At 36.7% G+C, this 25,925-nt stretch overlaps 1 protein-coding gene across 7 annotated transcripts in view; it reads right to left on the reverse strand.

Moving 5' to 3' along the window:
- Window positions 1-530: 530 nt before the first annotated feature.
- Window positions 531-25,925, reverse strand: part of LOC126779064 (transcription factor CP2-like protein 1) — a 64,407-nt gene continuing 39,012 nt past the window's right edge. For 4 of the 7 annotated variants that reach the window (XM_050502870.1, XM_050502868.1, XM_050502874.1 and 1 more), the window contains 13 exons: window positions 24,277-24,439; window positions 23,915-24,016; window positions 23,409-23,516; window positions 23,001-23,135; window positions 22,373-22,492; window positions 22,183-22,253; window positions 8,438-8,499; window positions 7,988-8,033; window positions 7,042-7,132; window positions 5,820-5,935; window positions 4,733-4,807; window positions 4,076-4,214; window positions 531-3,646 (listed from right to left, as the gene is read on the reverse strand). In XM_050502870.1, the coding sequence (XP_050358827.1) occupies window positions 3,500-3,646; window positions 4,076-4,214; window positions 4,733-4,807; window positions 5,820-5,935; window positions 7,042-7,132; window positions 7,988-8,033; window positions 8,438-8,499; window positions 22,183-22,253; window positions 22,373-22,492; window positions 23,001-23,135; window positions 23,409-23,516; window positions 23,915-24,016; window positions 24,277-24,439 (1,375 nt within the window). In that variant the 3' untranslated portion in view covers window positions 531-3,499. The remainder of the gene's footprint in view (window positions 3,647-4,075; window positions 4,215-4,732; window positions 4,808-5,819; window positions 5,936-7,041; window positions 7,133-7,987; window positions 8,034-8,437; window positions 8,500-22,182; window positions 22,254-22,372; window positions 22,493-23,000; window positions 23,136-23,408; window positions 23,517-23,914; window positions 24,017-24,276; window positions 24,440-25,925) is intronic. The other 3 variants (XM_050502872.1, XM_050502869.1, XM_050502873.1) reach the window with 1 other exon arrangement.

Below are 25,925 nucleotides of genomic sequence, written 5' to 3' on the forward strand. Positions count from 1 at the left end.
CATCCCAATAAGTAATCCTGGTGAGAGACTTCTATGAAAGCAAAACGGCTAGCTGCCACCCTGGGACTAATCAAATGGTGAGGAGCGGACGTGACGTCACATCCCCACACTAAATACCAGAACCAGGAAAGGGAAGTATACAACGCACTCTCACGGATGCTGTGCATCGTCTATGCTCGATAATACAAGTTTTATTGTTATCTAAAACTTGTACTATTTTTTTCTCTCCAGAGCCGCCATTGTCCTAAACGCATATTATATGCCCTCGAAACTTTTTGTAAAAACTAAATTGTGTGACAATCTTACCAATGTAATGATTTAAAACAAATTATTAAAATTTAATACCGCCAATCGACGAGGCCGTTGGAGGCAGACTTGTATGACGTTGGCATAGGCACAGTACAAAGTATTAAAAAAATTGTAAAATTTTTAAAAGTTGTTTTTTTTGTAGTTTCTTACTAGTGTGTAGTAACAGTGTGAGTTACTATTTTTTCGAAGAATTTAAATTGATTTGAAATGAAACAACACAATTTGTGATAACTTTAATACATTTATTAACTACGATATACGACATACGCATCGTAACAAAGCGATTCATGCATTAGTAATATAGTCTTAGATATTGTATAAAACCTAAAAAAATATATTTTAATACTCCACAATGTAACGAGCGCTAAATTATCCTGTGACGCATTTCAAGGCACCTCTGGCGTCCGTTTCGATTTCAAAACTATTTTCTACAAAAACATACATTACAATCATTATATAGATAATAATTTCACTATTAATAAACTAAAATGAATTTAATTCGTTATCCGATAATAACCTTACACATAATAACATTTCAATTCCTGTTTTAAACAACAAATAACAAATGAGTATAGCTGCCGTATATTTAATGTCAACATAACATTGCACTAAAATATTGCAAATTAAAAACTATTTATTATATATATATATATATATATATATATATATATATATACTAACGTCATATGTATCTGAGTACTTTTAGTTAGTATATTATACTTATATATAATAAAACAACATATTGTACTTCATGTATGCATTACATTTTGAACGTTTCACGGAAAAAAATCCGTATGACGTCAGTATAGTTAATACTAATAAGATCCGGACACACGCAGCGACAGCGAAAAATGAAAACCACATGTTCTATACAAAAGAAAAACACGTTTTCTGGTTTTGCTCAAGCATACGCGGTCCAACTAGCTTTTTACACGCATCTTGCAAAAGAAACATTTTTGAATGTATCCGTTCTTTTATTATAGAAGCGTTATAGCCAGTATTGATCAAAATGTCTTAATCTTAACTAAACTTTAATATGATTTAGTAATAGATCACGCTTCAGAAATTTGTTAATAACAATATAATACAAGTCTGCTGCACGTTCGCTTGTTGGCATTATTTAATCTGGGAGCTATTTGGCGCTTTCTATTAACAAATATCTGACGTCAACCTAAAAATTAATATATGAATAAAAACAAAACCGATATAGTTTTCACAGATTATACGACCGTTTAAAATTGGTCCCTGAATATCCTTTGAAAGGATAATGATTAAATTGTACAACTTTACCATTAAATCTACATTTCACTACAATACTCTATTTAGGTAAAAATAGTTGAATTAAATTAGTCTAAGATCCAGTTACATGCACGACTTGCGCAGTCCATCCAAAGCGAAAAGATTCGTTTTGAATACTTGCAAACTCGTTATTCATTCGTTTACACGAGCGCTTAACTGCGCAAACTGGTTTGCTCAAATCAACGCAACGTACATGTGACCGGACTTTATTTACTATACAATGCCCAAATTATATTAAATGATGTACTCTAGAATGAAAAACTAAGGTTTAATAATAATAATCAAACGAATAATTACGATTCGATACAATTGAATTATAATCTAAGATTTCTTCAAAATCTTTACTGCATTATAATTTTAGGTCATAATGAAGTAAAGAAACCCACAACGAGATAAACACTAAAAATTAATAAACAAACATATTTTAATACAATTAATAATAACGTTAATATGATGAGGTGAAATAGTACACACATACACACACACGTCAATTAAAGGAAATACTATTTATAGTATAATAATTATCCTGGCCCCATACATCTGTCCATTAAATGGCACCATTTACTTGGCAAAATGTGCTCGCGCATTTATATATCCTTCAAACATGGCCATGTGTAGTATATATATAATTAATATTCGTTTCGTTTGCTCAAGTATAAGCGAATAACGCAAATTGCATATACGTTTCGTTACATATCCGATATCCACGAGGCAAATATTTGCATAACCGATTACATCTCGTTGCGATGTATTGAATTATAAGTTCCGTTCAAGTTTTGCGATTACAACAAATATTTAGTCGAACGAATTATTTACGTGAGCACGCTAAACCAAATCAAGTAGAGCCATAATAATTCTACTCAAAATAGTAACTGTTGTTAAATGGTATCTATCATATAAAGAAAATCTACTCAATATTATTATGAACTTTAATACACTGAACAGGGACCTTCTGTACGTCCACACGCATTGTTTTACCGATAATCAATACGACGTCCATAAAAGCTGCCTACTTAACTTAAATAATTTCAATTTTTAAACTTTATGGTAACTCGGTATGAGTCTTCATAGATTACAACATCTGTTTAAAGTCTATTCCAGGTGGCACCATAGTATGTTAACAATAACAGCTATGAACACAGCTGGGCCTCTTCCTTTGACAAGGTTCAGAGTATACACTGCTCCAGTGCAGGTTGGTGGATACAAACGTGTCAGATTTTCATCCGACCTATGCATGTTTTCTCACAATATCTTCCATGACAACCGAGCATGGATACACGAATACCAAATAATAAAAAGTATTATTTACCAATTCAAAACTTGACCCATTATAATTATTTATAATATGGTTGTCCTATAAAAATTGCATTATCATAGCAATCAATATACCAAACAAAAAGTAATTGACAAGGTCGCTATAAACTGTTCTACTCAATCAGTATTTAATATTCAGGACTAAATTTGTTTACATTGTTATATATAAATGCGTCTAAATATTAAATTCTTGTATTTTTTATTCACTTAAGGCACTTTTCTATTATCATATTGTATAATCACAATTGGTTTAAGACACAGATCCCTTTTGAACTATACATTTAAGATATTTTAATCATAAACATTTATATTACAATAAAATCTTTATCTCTACGTCAAAAAGCACAAACCATTTATGTACTTATTTATGTACTATTAATGAAGGTATCGTGTTCACAACTTGATAATTCTTTCTTGGTAGTCGCTGGCTGGTCGTTGTTAGTTGCCAGCCACAAAATAAATTCCTTTCGTGTAACGGCTTTGTTGTAATATGCCAGTTATGTTTTCATCATATCAGTCATTGACGACATTGTTGTCGGTTTGCCAGTAATTATGTCAGTCGGCTATCGGTTTGATGTCAGTTGCCAGTCGGGCTGAGCAACAGCGCGTTGTCCTCGATTCTCTCCAGGCGGTATGTAGAATTGTCAGGCAAGTGACGGACCAGCTCGTCCGTGAGACGAACTCTGGCGTTGTTGGGTCCCGACACGAGGACGGTCTCGCACTCCTGGAATATATATAAATTAGAATCATTTTTTATTTACAGTGGTAACGTTCGGATAACGGAAAACTAATAGTTAGTGGTTGAAAGCGTCCATAGACATTGTATAAAAAATACAATCTAATCTTAATGTTATCTAACGCATTTCGTCTGCCGTGCCTATAATAAAAATAAAGTTTTTGTAAAAATAAACTCAAGCTGTCGTAAAGCTTCAGCTCGACCAGTAAATTGTTCAAGTAGGAGATAGTAGTGTTCATTTTATTGAATTTTTTTGTAATTTTGTATACGAGTCTTGTTACTCGAATAAATGAATTATTATTATTATAGTTACAACGGAAAACAATAATAGACGTAATTATTTTGTCGAATAAATAATAGATGCGCTGTCGGTGATGTGTCAGTGTCGGTAATCGACACAGCTGCAGGCGGCGCTACCTGCGCGTGCGGCAGCAGCGCCCGCAGGCGCAGCAGCAGCTCGTGCGCGCGCGCCGCGTGCAGGTACAGCGCGCTGTGCACCGCGCCGCCGCCGCCGCCGCCCGCGCACACGTACAGCGTCAGCCGCGGCTCGATGCGTCTGGGGAGGGCGTTACAATCATAATAATATAATAATATCCTGGGACATTATTCGCACGCGGCCATCTGATCCCAAATTAAGCTTGTACAGAGCTCGTACTATGGAAACCAGACAACTGTTATATTACATATATTATTTTTCTGTTGTAAATACATACTTCTATATATATATAATTACACCCCGAGTCAGGACAAACAGACATATTCATGCACACAAATATCCGTCCCGGGTGGGAATCGAACCCACAACCTTCGGCGTGAAAGGCAAGCATCCGTTGCATTCGTACGGATGGGATTTACGGAGTTTACTGACGTGTAGGATTTGCCATCGTGTCCGATTATGAGAGGAAGAAAATACAGAGAGCACTTGTGTTTTGCGTACACATTCGCAAAGTTCGTTTCATTTGCTTGTCAATATGGCTTCGATCCGGACCAGCATTTCAATTTACGATTTGTCGACATTGTCGGTCAGTGACGCCATTGTTATTTCTGCGTTGAGTGAGTAAGAATAAGACTCACTTGGCGTGCAGCGCGTTGAACAGACGAATGCCGTCAGCGAGACCGCATATCTGGATAATGTCGTCCCGGGAAAGTCTGAAAATATCATTATATTATATACTACTTTTACTAATATCGGTCAAGCGTGGGTCAGAAACGGTTCCGTACTATTTCGTTTCATTGGAAAAAATTTGTTAAAATAATAATATACATCAAATTGATAAATACATTAAAACTATATGTTATCTTAAGAAATAAATAAAAGAGAGCGTTTATATATTTTCTAGGTGTCAGGGTTTTGGTCGAGACCGTCCGGTGTGGTACCAACCACTCATCAGTTGTGTTCCGGTTTGAAGGGCGAGTCAGTGTAACTACAGGCACAAGGGACATAGTATCTTAGTTACCAAGGTCGGTGGCGCATTGGCGATGTAAGCGATGATTAACTTTTCTTACAATGCCAGTCTATGGGCGTTAGTGAGCATCTTACCTTACTTTACCATCAGGTGGCCTTTATGCTCTTCCGCCTACCAATTGTATCAAAAAAAAAAAACAGTGAATATTCATCTCCTACAAGCAGGTTTCATCTTGAAACCTAATGTTAAATGGTCACCTCTAATACAATTGGCACTGCAAACAATATCTCTCATCCTTTCATAAATATGAACCACCTCTCAATGCGTTCCCAGCCTTGGGATATAAGATGTTTCTTGTGCGTGTATTTTCAATTTGTATACAGTAACAGTAACAACCTGTTAATGTCCCACTGCTGGGCTAAGGCCTCCTCTCCCTTTTGAGGAGAAGGTTTGGAGCTTATTCAAGCACGCTGCTGCAATGCGGGGTGGTAGAATACACATGTGGCAGGATTTCAATGAAATTAGACACATGCACGTTTCCTCACGATGTTTTCCTTCACCGTCAAGCACGAGATGAATTATAAAGACAAATTAAGCACATGAAAATTCAGTGGTGCTTGCCCGGGTTTGAACCCGCAATCATCGGTTAAGATTCACGCGTTCGAACCACTAGGCAATCTCGGCTTTTTTATATATTTTAGTATTCCGATGTAAGGGGGCGGTTAACATCCCTTCCAGCGCCAATGTATGCGTACCTGAGCAGGTCGGCGCCGCAGAAGTTGGCGAAGGTGGCGACGTGCGGCGCGAAGCGGTTCCGCGCGAGCCACGCCGACGTCTCCGCCGACGACGCGTCCTTCGACAGCCCGCAGTGCTGCGGACACACTCGCGTTAGCGACACGCGCACAACGAAACGCAAACGGCCACCAAATGTCGTTTCTTTATATAAATCTATTTTTTATTATTCATAATGTTAACCTCATTCTTCATAAATGGGCTGTTAAATATTAACTTTGTTACGAAACAGCTGATAATAATTTAAGCGAGTAATTGATTCATTCCGACATCGTCATATTTAAGCCGATTTACACAAAACAGTAGACATGGGCGTTTTTGGTTTTTAACGGAAACTGATATTTATCAGATTTCGGTAACACCTAGCCTCACCAAATCGGTTGCGCTCAGGCAAATATAGTCTTTAAATACTTAATTGTAAGGTCGATGTTTGTGTAATAGATTTCCGTAGCAGAACCAACAAATCGAAATCCGAATCGCAAAATTCGCGCTATCCTTTTTATTCCGTTTTGTTCCAATTGATTAGAAAGAGAGAAAGCGAATTTCATAGTACGAAACAATCAGTTTGCGTTTCGGTACCATACACAATTCGTTTGGTGATATCCAGTGATTTTATTTGTCGATTCAAAATCGATCGATCTATAGATCGCGGCCGTTTGGTTCGGCTAGGTCGATTTGATATATCGGACGCACGCCTACAACAGTAATTAATTATACATAGAAACCTTCATCATGAATTATTTCGTCCATTGATGAAAATCGTTCTGTACTTTTTTAATTTTATCGCGTTCAGACAGACAGACATACAGACAGACGCGGACGGAAGACGTTATTTTTAAAATGTATATTTAATATATTACAGTAATCACAATTGATTATTCTATTTATTATAAATCATAGATAAGAAATTTAATCAATTCGATTTTATCTGCACATTTTAAACAACAAAATACACTATTCAAATATGTAATAGGCCTGAGCTATGAATCACAAACACACACCCAGACTTACAAAATGAAAAAGAACATATACTTTCTACATTACCCTATCTCTTTCTTATTTACGTGCTGGGACATACATAAGAAAGAGATAGCAATAGTCTTTTAAACCGTTGTGATGTGCGTTTACAATAAACGGCTGAATCAATATCGATATATGAAAGTGGAGGAGGTGTCCTATGGATACCTTGTCGGGATCCTCAGCCGGCTGCGGCAGGTCAGGCAGGATGGCGCCAGGCGAGTGGCACGGTGGACTGTTCACCTTCACGTCTCCACCGCTACGCACGCACAGACACACAACATTATAACATACCGTCTCGATGCTATAGGCTATCTTAGGTAGGCTTAGATAATTATGTCAGAGCGCCACGGTAGCATGCGAAAGCGATCCCGTGGCGCTCCTCGCTAAGACGGAAAGGGTACCGCTGGTTTTTTTAGTGGGTATTCCGATGTTCGGGGCGCACTCGGCGCCTAGGACACCGACGAGCCCCACATACCGCCCCCCACTGTTCCCGTGGGTGAAACGCGTAATGCGTTTTTCCAGCGTTAAAAAAATGCTTAGATAATTATTCACGGGAGTGTACAGACTCCGGGCTACTACTGAGAATTTCTCGACAGATAAACCCAATAGCTCTTTATCGGCCCGACCTTTGGTTTCGAACCTGGGACCACAGATTCAAGCCACCAGGCCAGCGGTACTCAACCTACATTCCGCCGAGCTTTTCTGGTTGGCCCGCCTGCTTTTACTCTATTTTCGCATATTTTAAATTGCAAAGGTTTTTTTAACACATAAATCAATCGAATTAAACAACTGCTTGTGGCCAATGACACTCACTGCAAAGAGTTTGAAACGTAATGAAATGATAAACAAATGTTAAAATATACGCGATAAAACCGTTCATAGTTGTTTAATTTAATTTGTAACAATCCCAAAACCAAATTTTATGTTCGCGGCCCGCGACACAACGACGAACACTTTTGTGGCCCCAAATGTGCGATACTCGACCTTTTCTTTATAGACTGCACGAGACTAACGAGGCAGTCAAATGTATTAAAATACGGATTTAACGCGAGTGACACCGCGGGTCATATGAAAGCTAATAATTGTTAATAATTAATATATTTATACTCACTCCTGACAGTAAAGTGGTTTCATTTGGTTGGGTGTAGCAAGAATTGCTGAAACAGATAATAAATACATAAATAAAATAATTTATTTTCAGTAATCTATATACATACATTAATAAAAGAATAAATGACTGACTTAGCATTAAGAAAGGATTTTTCAAAAGGTAAGGGATGAATGAAAACGTCACGGTAGCATGCGAAAGCGATCCCGTGGCGCTCCTCGTAAAGACGGAAAGGGTACCACTGGTTTTTCTGCTGGTGAGTATTCCGATGTTCGGGGCGCATTCGGTGCCTTGGACACCGGCGATTCCCATTCCCCCCCCCCACAATTCCCGTGAAGGAAACTCGTAATGCGTTTTTCCAGCGTTAAAAAAAAAGATCTTTAAAAAGGTTTGTATGAAAATACTCCATATTTAAAGAAATAAGAATTTTAATTATAATTTTTAATTACTTACAAGGCTGTGTTAAAACTGGCTTGTTGACCAATATTGGACTCGCGATAGACTTCGGGGCGACACTGAAACAAAGACATTCGTTTAATATCTACAAATCCGTCTGCTAGGCTTTAAAGGCTAGAACACTGAACCGATTTTAATCAAATTTGGAGAAAAAACATACGGGCGAACACTTGTTATTAAAATGTTTACAAATATAAACATAGCACATATACATAAATAGTAAAATATTATTATATTATACATTTCACTTTATTCCATCTCGTGAAAGGAGAACGCCGCCGAAATTTTGCAGTTTTCGGAATCAAACCTATGATATATCGTCGACGTCGGGCGATATATTGTATGTATCGTTCCGTAAACCCAGACATCTATACTTATAATAACGTTCAGTCTATCTGTTACGCTTTTACGGCTAAGCCACTAAACCGATTTTGATGAAATTTAGTATGACAAAAGCTTTAATCTCAAGAAAGAACAAGCCACTTTTCATACCTACCACCGGACTCATCACACGCGGACGAAAATTAATAATGTATCGAATATACTATGAAAATAATAATTTGTTAAACTCAACTCTACGACCAACGCGTATATTATTTAGAATAACCTAATATTTATTGAAGTTAATTTGATTATAAATTTTGTTTTAATGTTATTTAACTTCGTGATATGATTTTTACAACTACCGACATTATAATGATTTAACTTTTGTATAAAAAGTGATGTATTTACAATGAACGATCATAATTATTGTTGAACTTGAACAGGGTGGCTGTAATACTCTGCCTCTTTAATGAATATTGTTTATAACAACTCGACACTTCTTTCGCTATCCTGGCTCACCTTCTGTTTCAAATTGAATAGTTTAGAAATCTTAAGGCAAAGCTGTGGTAATATAATTTAATGGTAAAACTGTTTTATTGACCCAATTAATAACCCATAGAAATAAGCTAGATGAAGTACTAAGTTTAATAATTAAATAAATGTTTAATTAATTATTTATTTACTAATCAAATGTCAAGACGTTCCACTTAATCTTCTCGTTATAAATAACTTGTTAAAAACAATTTTGTTTTTAACAAGATTGACTACAATAAAAATTTAATACCCAAGTTATCTTAAGTAATAGAGTACAACTTGAGCATACAATACTAATATTAATTAAAGAAATTATATCATTCCCAATCAGTCAAAGATTATTTAAAAATAGGGAAAGCCGAGTATCCGTCGTCGTCATGGGATTGTGACCCTCAGATATCATATCTACGAGTATAATCATTCACTTGAGTTGATTCCCGTTAATGTACCATTGATATGACTGTAGTTTAGACGGTGTACGACATAATTATTGCTTTGAATTCAAGTCGTCTGTAATATTTGTAGTAAAGTTTTTATTTTACAGTTTCACATGGATAAATAAAATAAAACATTTTCAATCAATAGTAATGTATGTGTACATATGAGCTGTTATGCATACCTATAAATGATATATATCAATTCTTAGATTTACATGTTTTGTTGCCTAATTGTCGAATAAAAAAATAAAAAATTGTTTCCTTTTAATCCATTCCAACCATTCCATAATTATTATCCATTGACCTCTGTTCAGTCTAAAAGAATGAAAAACACTTAGTTGAATGATATTATTGAAACATAATCCTACTAATATTATAAATGTGACAATTTGTTCGGATGTATCTTTGTTATGCTTATGCTAAAACTTACTGGTGGTAGAACTTTGTGCAAGCTCGTCTGTGTAGGTACCACCCACTCATCAGATATTCTACCACAATACAGCAGTACTTGGTATTCTTGTGTTCCAGTTTGAAGGGTGAGTGAGCCAGTGTAATTACAGGCACAAGGGATATAACATTTTAGTTCCCAAGGTTGGTGGCGCATTGGTGATGTAAGCGATGGTTAATATTTCTTACAATGCCAGAGTCTATGGGTGTTGGTGACAATTTGCTCATCTGCCTTCCTATTCTATAAAAAAAACTACTGAACAGATTTGAATGAAATTTATAATAAAGATAGTTTAATAAATTAGCTCCTTAACACAGATTATCCAAATAGCCCATGAAGGATACTGAGTTCCGTTCACCGAATAAATTAAAACAAAACCAAAATTTTAATGTTATGCCTTAGTACATAAGCTTAACAGTTTGTTATCCATATGTCAACTTATGTTTGTGTTTTTAAATAAATTATTATTATAGGTTATATCCTGGCCTAACACAAAGGCTACCTGACTTGCTTCCTTCCCCCTGAAGTTAATATACAAATAAATATAAGTATATAACTAAAAAAATACCGATGTAGTAGCCACTACAGTGCATGGCTATTCATTTGTAAAAATAAAATATAAACAATCCATCTCTATAAATATCTCAGTTACATCTTGTATGAACATACACACAAACAAATGCTAAAGCTATATGTAAACTTCTCAAGATATTTTATCTTGAAAATTTTACATATTAATTTCGAAAAAGTTAAGATAATATTTAACACATTATAACATTCATTTAATGGAGTCTATAGTTTATATATGGTTATTCGACGATTGAAACCGTGCTTAAAACGCTAACAGGTCACAACAACAACATTGGCGTAGAATATATACCGATAAAACCAGTACATACCAGTACGACTTATGCAACTTAATGCGAAAGAAATTCTTCAAGTACAAAAAAAAAGGGTCATTACGGCATACTGATTCCTTAGTATAAAATTGTTTTTAAATAAAAATAAATAGCTATTTACGTTAAACGTCGCCCGGGTCTGACTATAACGTTCGCCGCTCTTAATCTCCTGGCTAGTTCCCTGTACGTATCGGGATCAGCGTCGATTTCCACCTCTGTCTTGAGGAGGGAAAACTTCATTCGCCAACCGTGGGCCTCAATGCCGTGGACCAGACGGGCTCTCAGCACAACCCCGCGCCCCACTTGCCGCGCACTCAGTCTCTGCTCGAGAACGAGCATAATACTCGTCAGCTATAGTCTTGTCTCGTAAGATTGAAGAAGATGAAAGCGCCGGATCCGATGCGGTATGACGCGCCACCGACAACCACCATAGCTGGACCGCGTACCACCTCAACAACCATTGGGCACTCTTATAGAGATATCAAAGAACACGTATATCTAGAACAGTCCCGTCTAATATTCACTTCACTTGTCCAACATTATAATGTTCTGTAACTTCTCGCGGCCGATCTTCGATTCGAAATGATAAATTAAAAATAACAGTTCGAACCGGGAAGTAGAACAATATGAGATAACACCGGTTCAAAAGCGGTTAAAGAAATTCGGTTTTTATCAACAGTAAATAATAAAGAAAAACAGAAATAAAGGAAATCAAGGCGACTGAACGAACGCAAGCGACTGAGTAGAATGGCCGCTGATTGGTTGCGAGTGAAGCGCGTTTCTCGATTGGATCAAAACCGGTTCGAGTCGGTTTTTGTGGGCCGCGGCCGGCTTGCGTTGGTGCATAGAGCAACGTCACGGTTATAGTGAGGCGACAAGCCGTCGGTTTTATCGATACAACATAAGTTCATAATATATTAATGTTAAGTGATTCATTTTTTTTACGATTAAATGCTTGAAAGATGTTCGTTTATTATATGATTAAAACGGTATTTTTAGCTCAAAGAACTCGTCACTGATGTTAATTTAGGTTAGACATATCGGCACCAAACCGGATATAATAATGGCTCGTATGCAGTTTTGGCCAATTGTGTGTCAATTTGTTTCTAACTGATACGATCCGGTTTTCGCTATTAGATCGACTTTATCGCTTGTTTCCAGTCACCAACGGAATTATATTACAACACTATAAATTGCGATAACGATTTTACGGACGAAGACGTGACCTTAGACAACGTTTTCAAGTATTCGTAGTTCCTTCATTTTCTATTGTTATATACTTACGCATATAATAACGTCATTATTCTCACTATATACATATATAAGTACTTCATTTGTTACCGTTAATTGCATGAAACAGACACGTGAAACTTTCAATTATATTGTCCTCGTATAAAGAAGTGTATGCACTTAAATGTATTACATTTATATCATACTAGCGACTCGCCACGACAAACAACAGTTGTCTATTTCAATTTTAAAATCGGTAAAATCTCTAACAACAAAAAGTTTTGACTATATATCGACATCACTAAAAACCTTGTTAACATATCCCTCATATATTATGATACTGCATATAAACGAATTAAAAAGTTAAAAAAAAAATATAGCCAGTATCACTCAAGATGTAAAGGTTCTAATCCATACATCCTAATATTATGTTCAGCCATTATAAATTACGACGGAATAAATAAACGAAACCTGAAATCATAAATTTTTGGACAGTCGTATAAAAATTAATTACTTTCAGTATTAAGTAATCACAGATATCAAAATTTTGATTTTTTAATAATTGCGTTAAAAATAATAGCGCGTAGTATTAAGCTAGAAACGTCAAACTAAAAAACTATTAAAAACTACTTACTGTTAGGAGAGTTATTCATATGTTTAATTCACTTATATTACATGTATTATACACTAGACTGTATACAATTATGTTTTTATTCTGAATACGTGATTGCGACGCGAGCGTTTTCGACCTTTGCCTCATTTTCTGATCTACCCGACCTATATTAATTTTTTAAAGTAACTTGAATAGTCTTCGTGGCAAGAACTAATTGACTGGCATGTGATTTCAGAGAGCTTTGAAATTCGAAACACAGTTTTTGCCGGTTCTATTTGCATTAAAAAAAAAGTTGCTGCTGTCGTTAATAGAAACTATATGTGTTTAAAAAGTCAGTTGTAGAATTACTATTATTAAAATAATTCGGTTACCACCGGTTACATTTGTAACCGCGAATAATGTTTTGATTTAAATTAATCAATTAACATTGTTTGTGTGTGATATCGACGCTAATAATTTTGTTTTGATTCGCTTAAGCATTTTTAATGAGTACAGTAACAGCATGTGATTATCCCACGGCTGGGCTAAGGGCCTCCTCTCCTTTTTGAGGAGAAGGTTTGGAGCTTATTCCACCACGCCGCTCCAATGCGAGTTGGTGGAATTTTTAATGAGTGGTGGGATTTTTAATGAGTTGATAATTTTGTCCGCGGCTTCGCCCGCGTGCGGTTATTCTGGGTACCTCCCTGACAACGCGTAAGCCAAACTTGATGATTGAGTATTTAACACTTGAAAGCATATTAAACAGACACTTTTATTTATAATATTAGTAATATATATATTATATAAATTAGTTAATTTATATATATTACATAAATTAGTAGTTATGTTTAAATCATAACGAATGTAACGTGAACCGCATCAATATAAACAAAAATTGCATCTTAGGCAACGGGAAATGATAAGGCGTCGCTTGAATTGCAGCATCCTCAAACCGAAACCAACTCGAACGGGTTCGTAACCACTTCGGAAGTGAGACAGCGATGCTAAATATAGCGAAGCGCAATTCGCTAATACGATGTAAACATAAGCGTTGAAACTGGTACAGTTATATATATTACTTCCAACTACATACATACATACATATGCATATATTATGTAGAAGGGAAAAAGAGCCTTGTTGTTAATCACCACAGCCCATAGACATTTCTTACATCACCAATACGCCGTGTTAAGGGAAAATAAAAATTTTAAAAATGGAAAACGAATTTCTATTCCTTACCTATATGGCGGTAAATTAGATTCGGATACACAAAAAAAAAAAAACTAGAAAAAGTGTCGGATATGAACTGGCTAGTGAAAAAAAATCGATATTCGAATTTTAAAGGAATTAAGATTCCAACCAAAAGACTTGCACAATTATATGAGAATTACGGAAACGACGTACATATATAATTTGAATAAGTATCACCTAAAATACGGTATAGTAAAGTACGTAGTTAGACTGAGACAAAACATCGAATCGTCGATCGTAAAGATTTATAAACTGTCAATTTATCGTTACGATATTCATTTTTTTTTTATAGAATAGGAAGGCAGACGAGCATATGGGCCACCTAATGGTAAGTGGTCACCAACGCCATAAGACATTAGCACTTTAAAAAATGTTAACCATCCATTGCAAAGCCAATGCGCCACCAACCTTGGGACCTAAGATTTACTGGTGGTAGGGCTTTGTGCAAGCTCGTCTGGGTAGGTACCACCCACTCATCAGATATTCTACCGCAAAACAGCAATACATGATATTGTTGTGTTCCGGTTTGAAGGGTGAGTGAGCCAGTGTAATTACAGGCACAAGGGACATAAAATCTTAGTCCCAAGGTTGGTGGCGCATTGGCTATAAGCGATGGTTGACATTTCTTACAATGCCAATGTCTAAGGGCGTTTGGTGACCACTTACCATCAGGCGGCCCATATGCTCGTCCACCTTCCTATTCTATAAAAAAAAAAAGTCCCTTGTGCCTGTAATTACACTGGCTCACTCAGCCTTCAAACCGGAACACAACGATACCAAGTACTGCTGTTTTGCGGTAGAATATCTGATGACTGAGTGGTACCTACCCAGACGAGCTTGCACAAAGCCCTACCACCGGTCGTCGGTCTGCGATCAAGTAAATCGTTAACGATCTTAGCAGATCCGTTCGTGCCTTAGAAATTTTCCAATCCAATAATTTCATCTTATTTCGTACACATTGCTCAGATGTACAAAATAAAATATATGATACCTAAAAACTCCCCCTCACACGCGGGTGGAATCTAATTTATTATAAACTATATCATTTAATTATAGTATAAAGTAAAATAAAAATTCTTGAAAAAAAAAATATATATTTTTATATAAGGTAACACACGCTAAAAATAAGTCATTGTCATACACATTACATACGAATAGACATGCCAATTGAATAACAAGGGCTCAATTGAGCAACTGTATGTTAATTTAGGTTCACAGGGCTCATTCTATGCGAGTGATACGAGGCATGAACTTTTGTTCTATTTTTAAAACGTATAGTGTTGGGCTCTGTTTATCGATATTTTTAAAATGGTATTTTTTAATACGGTTTATTAGTCTTTCCTCCTAGTATTTCTTCCTTCTACCTTTTTACTTTATTGTTCCTAAAACTAACGAAGGTTGAAACCTTCTTGTAAATATCTAAATACCTGTGTCAGACGGTCTCGCTCTTCCATAACAACTGATAAGTACATTTTTAATGTGTATACGTGTATGTTTGAGTATACGTTTCAGCAGAATGGGAAAGAACCACTGCCACTACCGACTTCAAAATGCCAATCAATGCCAATCAATGCCAAGAACCCGTATGGTGTGTGAAATAACAAACCGAGCATTTCTAGAATGGCAATGGTACCAAATATTTTGGCCTCGCAGTGCCAGAAACACGACGTTGCCTTGAGACAAGAACAGGCGAATGGTGATGAATTTACATTATTCATATAAAGTTGTATATATATATTATATGACAGGGAGCTTTGGCGCAAATTGGGAGAGGCTTATGTTCAGCAGAGGACAACGATTGGCTGTTGATTGATTGATTGATTGATTGATTTATTGATATAAAGTTGTATTTGTATGTATATATACATATATGTTATATGTTGATGTTAAACATGTAATTGGAATAGTCGTGTATGTTCACATTTCCTCGTAATTAAATACTGCGACGGCTGTTACGATCTGGTTTAAAGCTGTATTCTCTTATCACGTGTTCAATTACTTTGCTCGATTGAATTGAGAGTGAATTGAGGATAAATGATGGTTACGTACCAGTAAAATGGTAATAATACTTGGTGGTAGGGCTGCGCTAGTCCGTCTGGGTAGGTACCATCTACTCATCACATATTCTACGCCAAACAGAAATAGTAAAGTTGCGTTCCGGTTTGAAGGGTGAGTGGACCTGTGTAACTGCAGGCACAAGGAACTTTACATCTTAGTTCCCAAGGTTGGTGGCGTATTGGTGATGTAAAGGGTAGTTAATGTCTCCTATAGAGCTTTTGTCTATGGGAATTAGTGACTACTTATCATCAGATGGCCCATCTGATCGTCCACTTACCATTAGTATAAAAAAAACCAATAGATGTGCACCAAAAACTTCTCTCAAATAATGGGACGGAAATAGTTTTTTTAAAAGTCAACTTAAGAAAAAGTATTTCAGAAAGCGTATATTAATCAATCGAAAAATCATGAAAATGTATACAAAAAAAAATATTAAAATTACACTCGCCCAAAGTCATAAAGATATATATTAGTGACAGAACTATCTAGATGTAGTATTTATTCGTACATTCGTGACACTTTCTAGACATGACGCATGATTTATAAAAGATGCCGCGCCCTCTTAAACGACGTTAAATTGGTGCAATTTATTGCTCTATTGCAGTTTGTGATTGTTAACTAACCGATAAAGAAATGGCATTTTATCTTCTTAAGAGGATATAAATCTTTAGACATGATTGTAACTGTACTGTAACAGCCTGTTAATGTCCCACTGCTGGGCTAAGGCCTCCTCTCCCTTTTGAGGAGAAGATTTGGAGCTTATTACATCACGCTGCCCCAATGCGGGTTGGTAGAATACACATGTGGCATAATTTCAATGAAATTAGACACATGCAGGTTTCCTCACGATGTTTTCCTTCACCGTCAAGCACGAGATGAATTATAAACACAAATTAAGCACATGAAAATTCAGTGGTGCTTGTCCGGTTTTGAACCAACGATCATCGGTTATGATTCACGCGTTCTAACCACTAGGCCATCTCGGCCATTCTTAGACATGAAAGAATACAAAATATTACTTTTTTACTTTTGAATATTTTTTTAATATCAGACAATGATGTGAATGCAAGGTAGTTTTCAGGCATTTGATTTATTATAAATTATTATTGCTGTTTCCCATTTCTTCTTCGGCTTTAAATTGTTTTTTTTTTTTCGTAAAAGCGCTCCTTAAACAAGAATATTTTAGTGATCCGAATGGTGATTTGAAATTGTTACAAAACTGCTATCCATTATGAGCCCATAAGACAAATAAAGGCAGTTAAGATCGAGATATTACATAACATATAAATACACACGCTTAATGCGATTTAAAAAAAACCTATTAACATTGATTAAATCTCGTCTCAGATGACGTTCAATTGTTACAATTTAGTGTTCTTTATTATCATGACGGCAACCTTATATCTGATTATATTATGAATGCAACGTATGCAAGCGTAACACGATCTATATGACTTTATAATCATATATCAATAATTATGTACTAAAAAAAGCCGAGATGGCCCAGTGGTAAGAACGTGATTATTTATCTCGTGCTTTACGGTGAAGGAAAACATCGTGAGGAAACCTGCATGTGCCTAATTTCACTGAAATTCTGCCTCATATGTATTCAACCAACCCGTACTGGAGCAGCATGGTGGAAAAAGCTAAAAACCTTCTCCTCAAAAAGGTAGAAGAGGTCTTCAGCCCAGCAGTGGGACATTCACAGGCTGTTACGGAATTATGTATGGAACTACTCATAATACACATGACAATGACGAGGCGAAGAAGAGACGTTTACTTAGTGGTAGGGCTTTGTGCAAGTCTATCTGGGTATTGTAAAATATATTGGTACCACTCAGTCCTCAGATATTCCACCGCAAACCAGCAATGTTTAGTATTGCTGTGTTCCGGTTGAAAGGGTGAGAGAGCCAGTGTAAATAAAGGCACAAGGGACATAACATCTTAGTTCCCAAGGTTGGTGGCGCATTGAAGATATAAGCGATGTTAGTTTTTTTTTACCATTAGGTGGCCATTTGCATAAAAAAGCGAGAACCGTTTACCGAGAAACGGATACCAAACCATCCTGTCGCATTTGCCCTTTGTGTATCCATATAAATAATAACAAAATTATAATTATAAACATTAATTAAATATAAAATACTAACCACAAACTATCATAAGAGCTGTTTAAAAAAAAACATTTCGCGACTTCACGATATAGGAGACACCAATTTTGTGATTTATTCAAATAAGTAAAACCATACGAATCATTTGACATCAGTTTTAAATAATTATTAAAACTTAACAAACATAATAAACATTTGAAAAATGAAGCGGCTAAGATCCACCATTTTAGATTATTAATAACGTCATATAGATAATTAGCAAGAAATATATAATGTAATGGAAACTCCTTTGACAATGGCTCAAGCTACGTTACATTGTAGATGAAAAGCGGTATTGAAAAGGTAGAAGTGGCGTAAATTCCAGTAACACTTCAACTCGACAACAATGTATGCGATACACTCGAAGTACGTAAATATTTGCATGTTACTTTGTTATAAAACACAATATGATTCCACTTCAGCTATAATTAAAACCTCGCGACAATATAATCACAAACATTGTATGTAGAATTATTCAAGGCCATTTCTATTGCAACTATGTATAAAATAAAGAGATTAACGGGCTATATATATATATATATATATATATATTATTATTACTGCCTCGCTGGTCTACTGGCTTGATGTAAGACCGCAGACCCGGAGGTCCTGGGTTCAATTCCCAGGCCGCGCCAATAAGGTTATTGGGTTTTTCTGTCAGATAATTTTCAGTAGCAGGACGGATTCTGGTTGGTCCTGCGCCTGAACTCTTTCCGTCGCATCGGATTATGAGAGTTAGGGAATAGTGTGCACTTGTGTTTGCGCACACACTTCTGCGCAGGAGACTGCGCAGTTGGCTAATCTCTCTTGAGATTGGCCGCCGTGGCCGAAATCGGTCATATATATATTTATACATAATAATAATAATGACGGTAACGGACAGGTAATTATGAACAGACAACCGTGTGCAAAAAGATATATGAGTATATAGTATATATTTAAGACCGTTTTTTATGGAGTAGGTAGGCGGACGAGAATATGGGCCACCTAATGGTAAGTATTCCCATAGACATTGGCATTGTAAGAAATGTTAACCATCGCTTACATCACCAATGCGCCACCAACCTTGGGAACTAAGACGTTATGTCCCTTGTGCAGTGACAAGGGAAGAAGGGACAAGAATAACTGATGAGTGGGTAGTACCTACCCAGACTTGCACAAAATCCTACCACCAATAAAGCGTTTGTAATATAAGAAATGAATATTAAAGAGTGTTTTTAGCGAATCAGGGATAGCAAGTATAATATGATTTTGCAAATTATATAACACTAACTGCACTACTTAATAAAATTTCGATATTGATTATCGATACTTAATAAATATTATCGATAATATTTTAAATAATTAGGCTCATCACTATAGCAAGGTTTAAAATTGGAACTACTATTTAACGTTACAGATTGGGCAATTTTTAATAAAACGGAAATCAATATTTATTTTCATATTCATAACTAATATTAAAAGATTTGTTTGTCCATTAGAAAAAAAAAAAAAAAAAACTATTATTATTTATACGAAACTTTATACGATTTAAATTAATAATTTCAGAAAGAATATAGACAATTCTAACAACTTTCTAATTATAAATATTCTGGGACATTTTTCACACACGGTCATCTGATCCCAAATTAAGCTTGTACAGAGCTCGTACTATGGAAACCAGACAACTGATATACTACATATACTATTTTTCTTTTGTAAATACATACTTATATAGATAATTACACTCAGTCTCAGGACAAACAGACATGTTCATGCACACAAATATCTGTCCTGGGTGGGAATCGAACCCACAACCTTCGGCGTGAAAGGCAAGTATCTACCGACTACGCCAACCGGCGCGTCGTGAACTGACGCGATTTCATTGATCGAGATTACGTGCGATGATGTATATATATATATATATATATGTGGCCACATATATAGGGAATCCGGTAAATAACAGATAAATTAACGTGCAATATGAGGAAAAAATAAACATAATATATTAAGTCTGTGAAGTATGCTACGAAAAAAAAAAGAAAAAAATTTGGCTTCCATGTTCAAATTATAGGCATAGCTTTATAGTGGCTTGCGATGTATGGTACTCTTTTAACAAAGACCTGTTGGTTTTCGGCTCTATGTGGATTATTTTAATCCAATCACAATTTTTGTCTAATTTGCTATTAAACAATTATAGAACGCGATCTGAAAGCGTCCAGCGCCATCTATTAGAACACATTGAAAATACACCATACATAACATAAAAAACGTAGAAGCACTGGACATGACGACAGCCACTGGGTCATTGTGACCCTTGCCCTTCGGGCCAAAATAAGTGACACGGCAAGATGACATGCCGGTGAGGAATTAGCCTGGGAAGAGGGCAACCCCGAGGCTCGTACCCAGACTGGCTTATTGGGCCAGTCAGGAGGAACCCTCTGTCTACATAATATAGACACAAAAACAAATTGTTTTTTTTAAATGATTCATTTCTTTGATCACTTTTTAATATTTTATACGCTTAAACCTTTCATGAATTATATAATACATTTAATAACGAAAACCCAATACAAATCGGATCAGTACTTTTTGAGAAAATCGCGAGCATAGAAATTACATACAGGTCGAATGGAGAACCTTTTTTTTTTTTTTTATAGAATAGGAAGGCGGACGAGCATATGGGCCACCTGATGGTAAGTGGTCACCAACGCTCTTAGACATTGGCATTGTAAGAAATGTCAACCATCGCTTACATATCCAATGCGCCACCAACCTTGGGAACTAAGATTTTATGTCCCTTGTGCCTGTAATTACACTGGCTCACTCACCCTTCAAACCGGAACACAACAATATCAAGTATTGCTGTTTTGCGGTAGAATATCTGATGAGTGGGTGGTACCTACCCAGACGAGCTTTCACAAAGCCCTACCACCAGTGGTCTACCTACTATTTCATGGTCTATAAGTGAATCGTGATTCGCGAAAAAATTGCCTCTTGAATATCCACGAAGGTGTTATTGCTATTTCGGAAGTAAAATTAAATTGGTTTGTGATATTGGTTAAGTGGAATAGTGTTATGTTTTAATGTCATAGGTAGCTGGACGGGCAAATGGACCTGACGTTAAGTGGCCATTGACAGCGGCACTGTAAGAAATATGAACCATCCCTTACATTACCAATGCGATGATGTAATATCCCTAGCACCTGTAGGTACACTGGCTTCCTCACCATTCCAATCGGAACACAGCAATACTATGTACTGCTGTTTTCTGGCAGAATATCTGATGACCTACCCAGAGGGGCTTGCACGAAACCCTACCGCCAAGTACAATAAACAAATAAATATTAACCAGGAACTTTTTGTAGTACATAATACAGCAGAACTGGCAAATCGCATGTATAATATTAATTTAAGGTTTGTTTATCTTTACTGGCTCTCGATGTCACCCCCTAACTGTGACATCAATTCAATCCCGCACAAAGAAATTTGGCAATTCCTTTCTTTGTCGCACTTCCAAAAAATGGAATTCCTTACCAGCTCACGTGTTCCCCTCCTCTTACAACCCGGGTTCCTTTAAACGAGGCGTGAAGAGGCATCTTGCGGGCAGGCGAAGGCGGCTAGTGCAGAACATTCTTCACGACTGTACTGGCCGTCGTCGCGTTTGGACTCTACTACCACTTACCATCAGGTGGAGTAGAGTCATTTGCCCTCCCGGCAAATAAACTCCGCTTGCCGTTGTAATGTGTATGGTGTATAACTAGTAAGGTCTAACAGATAGATTCCAGGAACGTTTTCTTCCAGCAGGCAGATGTTAAATTGAGTAAGAATTAAAAACTCACCACATCTCCGGCGAGTACGGCGGCGAGGTAGTCACCAGCGATGGCGGCGGCATCAGGGCGTCGTTGGACAGCTATTGACAAATTCACTTTGAATTATCTGGATATTTTTTTATAAATTTAAATTCTCTGCTGCGACCTTGGGTAAGGGTGTCAAAGATAGTTTAGGGTGTATAAAGCAGGTGGTACTCACGGTGGTGAGGACAGTCGCGTCGCAGCCGGGCTGGTACTTGTCGAGGTCGGCTCTTGGTCGACGGAGCACCTTCTCCCTGTCCTGCTTGTGTTTGCGATCGGCGCCCTTCAGCTTGAACACCTGCACCATATTATACATTCATATATCTTAACTATGCAGCATTGCGGATAATAGACCTTCAATTTCCCAGCACTCGGCAAAGACATCTCCTTAAGGAGAAGACGTGATATATGAATAAAATCCAAACCTTATCCTTAAAGAGGAGAAGCTTAGCCCAGCAGTGACACATTTACAGATAAACAGTAACAGCCTGTTAATGTCCCACTGCTGGGCTAAGGCCTCCTTTGAGGAGAAGGTTTTGAGCATATTCTACCACGCTGCTCCAATGCGGGTTGGTAGAATACACATGTGCCATAATTTTAATGAAATTAGACACATGCAGGTTTCCTCACGATGTTTTCCTTCACCGTCAAGCACGAGATGAATTATAATCACAAATGAAGCACATGAAAATTCAGTGGTGCTTGCCCGGGTTTGAACCCACGATCGTCAGTTAAGATTCACGCGTTCTAACCACTAGACCATCTCGGCTTTTTTTACAGATATAAGTAATTAATAATTTGGATACCTTAATCTGACAAGCAGCGGCGTGCAGCCTGTTCTGGTCCTCAGCGGCGAGGTAGGTCTCGATCTGTATGCGGAAGGGCACGCCTTTCTCGCCACCGTGCTTCTTAGCCGTGAACTCCGTTGATATGCAGTTCACCTGGAATATTGTATGAATCAATAATCATCATCATCTGCATCCCCTCTAATCCATTAAAATATACGAGGAGTTCTATATAGCGGATTACAAAAGAAATCGCAATTTCAATCCCGACCTCATGGGGGCAACATACCCACTCCTAATACAACCTTTACACTTAATTAGAGGGTTGAATAGGAATATTAGTAAATCCTAAAAAAAAAAACGGGCATTGCTCATATTCTTTTAAAAAAATATAGTAATTATCAGACAGGAGCCCGTGACGGCGCGCACCTTGATGTAGACGCCGACGTCCTTGGTGGGGTCCCAGTACACGTGCAGCGCGTTGAGGCTGGCGGGCAGCTCGGCGCGCAGCACGCCGTACGACAGCGGCACGTCCACCTGCCGCACGCACACCGTATGACGCAACACTGTCCTGCCTAACTTATATCCACTACAATTTTACTTTTCAAGACTTCATGGTCAAACTTGTTCATCAGCAAAGCAGGCGCTGAACGGTGCAAATAACACTTTACCGTTTCATATATCATACGGGTGTATGATATATGAAACGGCAACGTAGAAATAGAGTCATGACACACAGCGTTTTGGTCACTACTTAAGTTTCAAAGTGAAACATTTGTGACGTAAAAAGAGTTTTGCTACGGTTATTATGTGCGCGCTTTAATTATTAAGCAATCGATTCGATTGATCAATTATGTCATTAACCCATACATTTACGTGAGTACCTTGGCATTTACAATTTTTTTTATCTAGCAACACAGCACGCTCAGGCTCACCTCAAGGATTCTATCGCCGGGACGCTCGGCGTGCCACTGAGCGATCTGCTCCCTCTCGGCATATTGCAGACGACGTTCGTGGAAGCAGATCTTAATTATACTCTGTGGATACAAATCGTTTTTTTTAATAATTTTAAAAGTGAAATAAGGTTTTATAGGCTATGTAACGTTACATAAAATCTTGTATTACAAAAAAAAAATTAAATTTTGCATAAAATTTGTCTTAGATAATCGCTTCAACTGTAAACGTAAATATTAGTCGGTTATATCATATATTTTTTTATTTAAAATATTGACCTTAGCTATGTAGAACGTTGTACGTTTTTTAAAACAAAATAAAAAAAATTAACCAATAAACCCACCTTCAAAATCTTCCCCTTGTAATGCGACAGATCACCAAGCTTCTTCAACTTGATCTCGTACGGCTGACCCTGGTTCAGATACGTCAGCGTCTCCTCGTTCTGCTTGGTCGCTATGGACGTGGCCGCGGCTAAGACATATTGAAATCTAGAAAAGAAATCGAATCTAGAAAAAAATACATCTATTATTGCATAGTCATTCATTTGTACGAAACAGTGACTAAACAATTTTAACCGTTTACAAAAATTAAAGCATCGGTGTTTCTTAATCTTGTTTTGATGACGAGCTGGTTAGTGAGGTTGGTAGATACTTCCGTTCACGCCGAAGGTTGCGGGTTCGATTCCCACCCAGGACAGACATTTGTGTTCATGAACATGTCTGTTTGTCCCGAGTCTGGGTTTAATTATCTATATTATTTAAGTATGTATTTACAAAAGAAAAGTAGTATATCAGTTGTCTGGTTTCCATAGTACGAGCTCTGCTTAGTTTGGGATCAGATGGCTGTGTGTGAATAATGTCCCAGGATATTGAATAATGATTTAATCGGAAAAAACCAGTTATAACCGGTTTCAACTGGTAACAAAAAATAAACGATACAAGTCCAATAACCAAAGAACTATAGTCAATTTCAGTGGCAGGATAGTGAAAATGAAATAAATAAGTTTAACCTTGAAATAACAAGACAACTGGTCGAGATTCAATTAATCTGTGGCATTCATCGTGGAATCGTTATAGAATCTCATTTTGAACGTCCGCGACGTGTTTTTGGGAATTTTGGAAGTAAAATTAAAGTGTATATATATAAGGAGTTAAGTGCAATAGAGTTGTATTATAAATAAAGATATATTAATCGAGAACTTTTTGTAGGGAATAATACAGCAGAGATTTTGTCAAAGCGCATGGAATACGTAAAGTTAATATTTAGTCTTAATAATTATCTTAAGTCCTACTGCCATTGGAATATATAGCCAAGACGCAGTTAAAATACCAATTATGTTTTATAAATTAAGAGCAGTGCGATTTGCTCCATAATTTGTTTCACATATTTCGACCAATTCAGAGAAAATTCTAGAAAATTATAACATCGTCTATCACTAGATGTGTGAGATGCGGCTCTCTGGTCAGTATGGACAGCAGCCTGGTCATTATCGGAGACAGACCTGATTGTCCCTTTGTCAATTGCTAACGGATTGGAACGGCAATGACTCACGTACTTATATGTGTTTTAATTCCTTAGTTAAGCGAGTTGTGTTTTACAATTAACGTAATTAGTATATTGTTACTCTAGATAGAGAAAAAATATTTTATTATATATTTCTACTATTAGCATGTAAATTTTTTCACTATTAGCATGTATGTAGCATTATTCACTTGGTGGTAAGGCTTTATGCAAGCCCGTCGAGAAAGGTACCCCCCCCACTTAACTCATATTCTGTCCCAAAAAACAATATTTAGTATTGCCAAGACTGAAGACATTGGTTGGTTGATGGTTAATATTTCTTATCCAGCTCCATCAGATGAGCCATTTGCTAGTAAGTTAAAAAAAAAACAGTTGTCGTTTTTTTTTAGTTATTTTTTAAATATAATACTTTCTATCTGTTATAAGCCGAGTTAGCCTACTGGCTAAAACGCGTGAATCCTAACCGATGAT

Source organism: Nymphalis io, chromosome 28 (genome assembly GCF_905147045.1).
Source record: "Nymphalis io chromosome 28, ilAglIoxx1.1, whole genome shotgun sequence".
Classification (NCBI taxonomy): domain Eukaryota; kingdom Metazoa; phylum Arthropoda; class Insecta; order Lepidoptera; family Nymphalidae; genus Nymphalis; species Nymphalis io.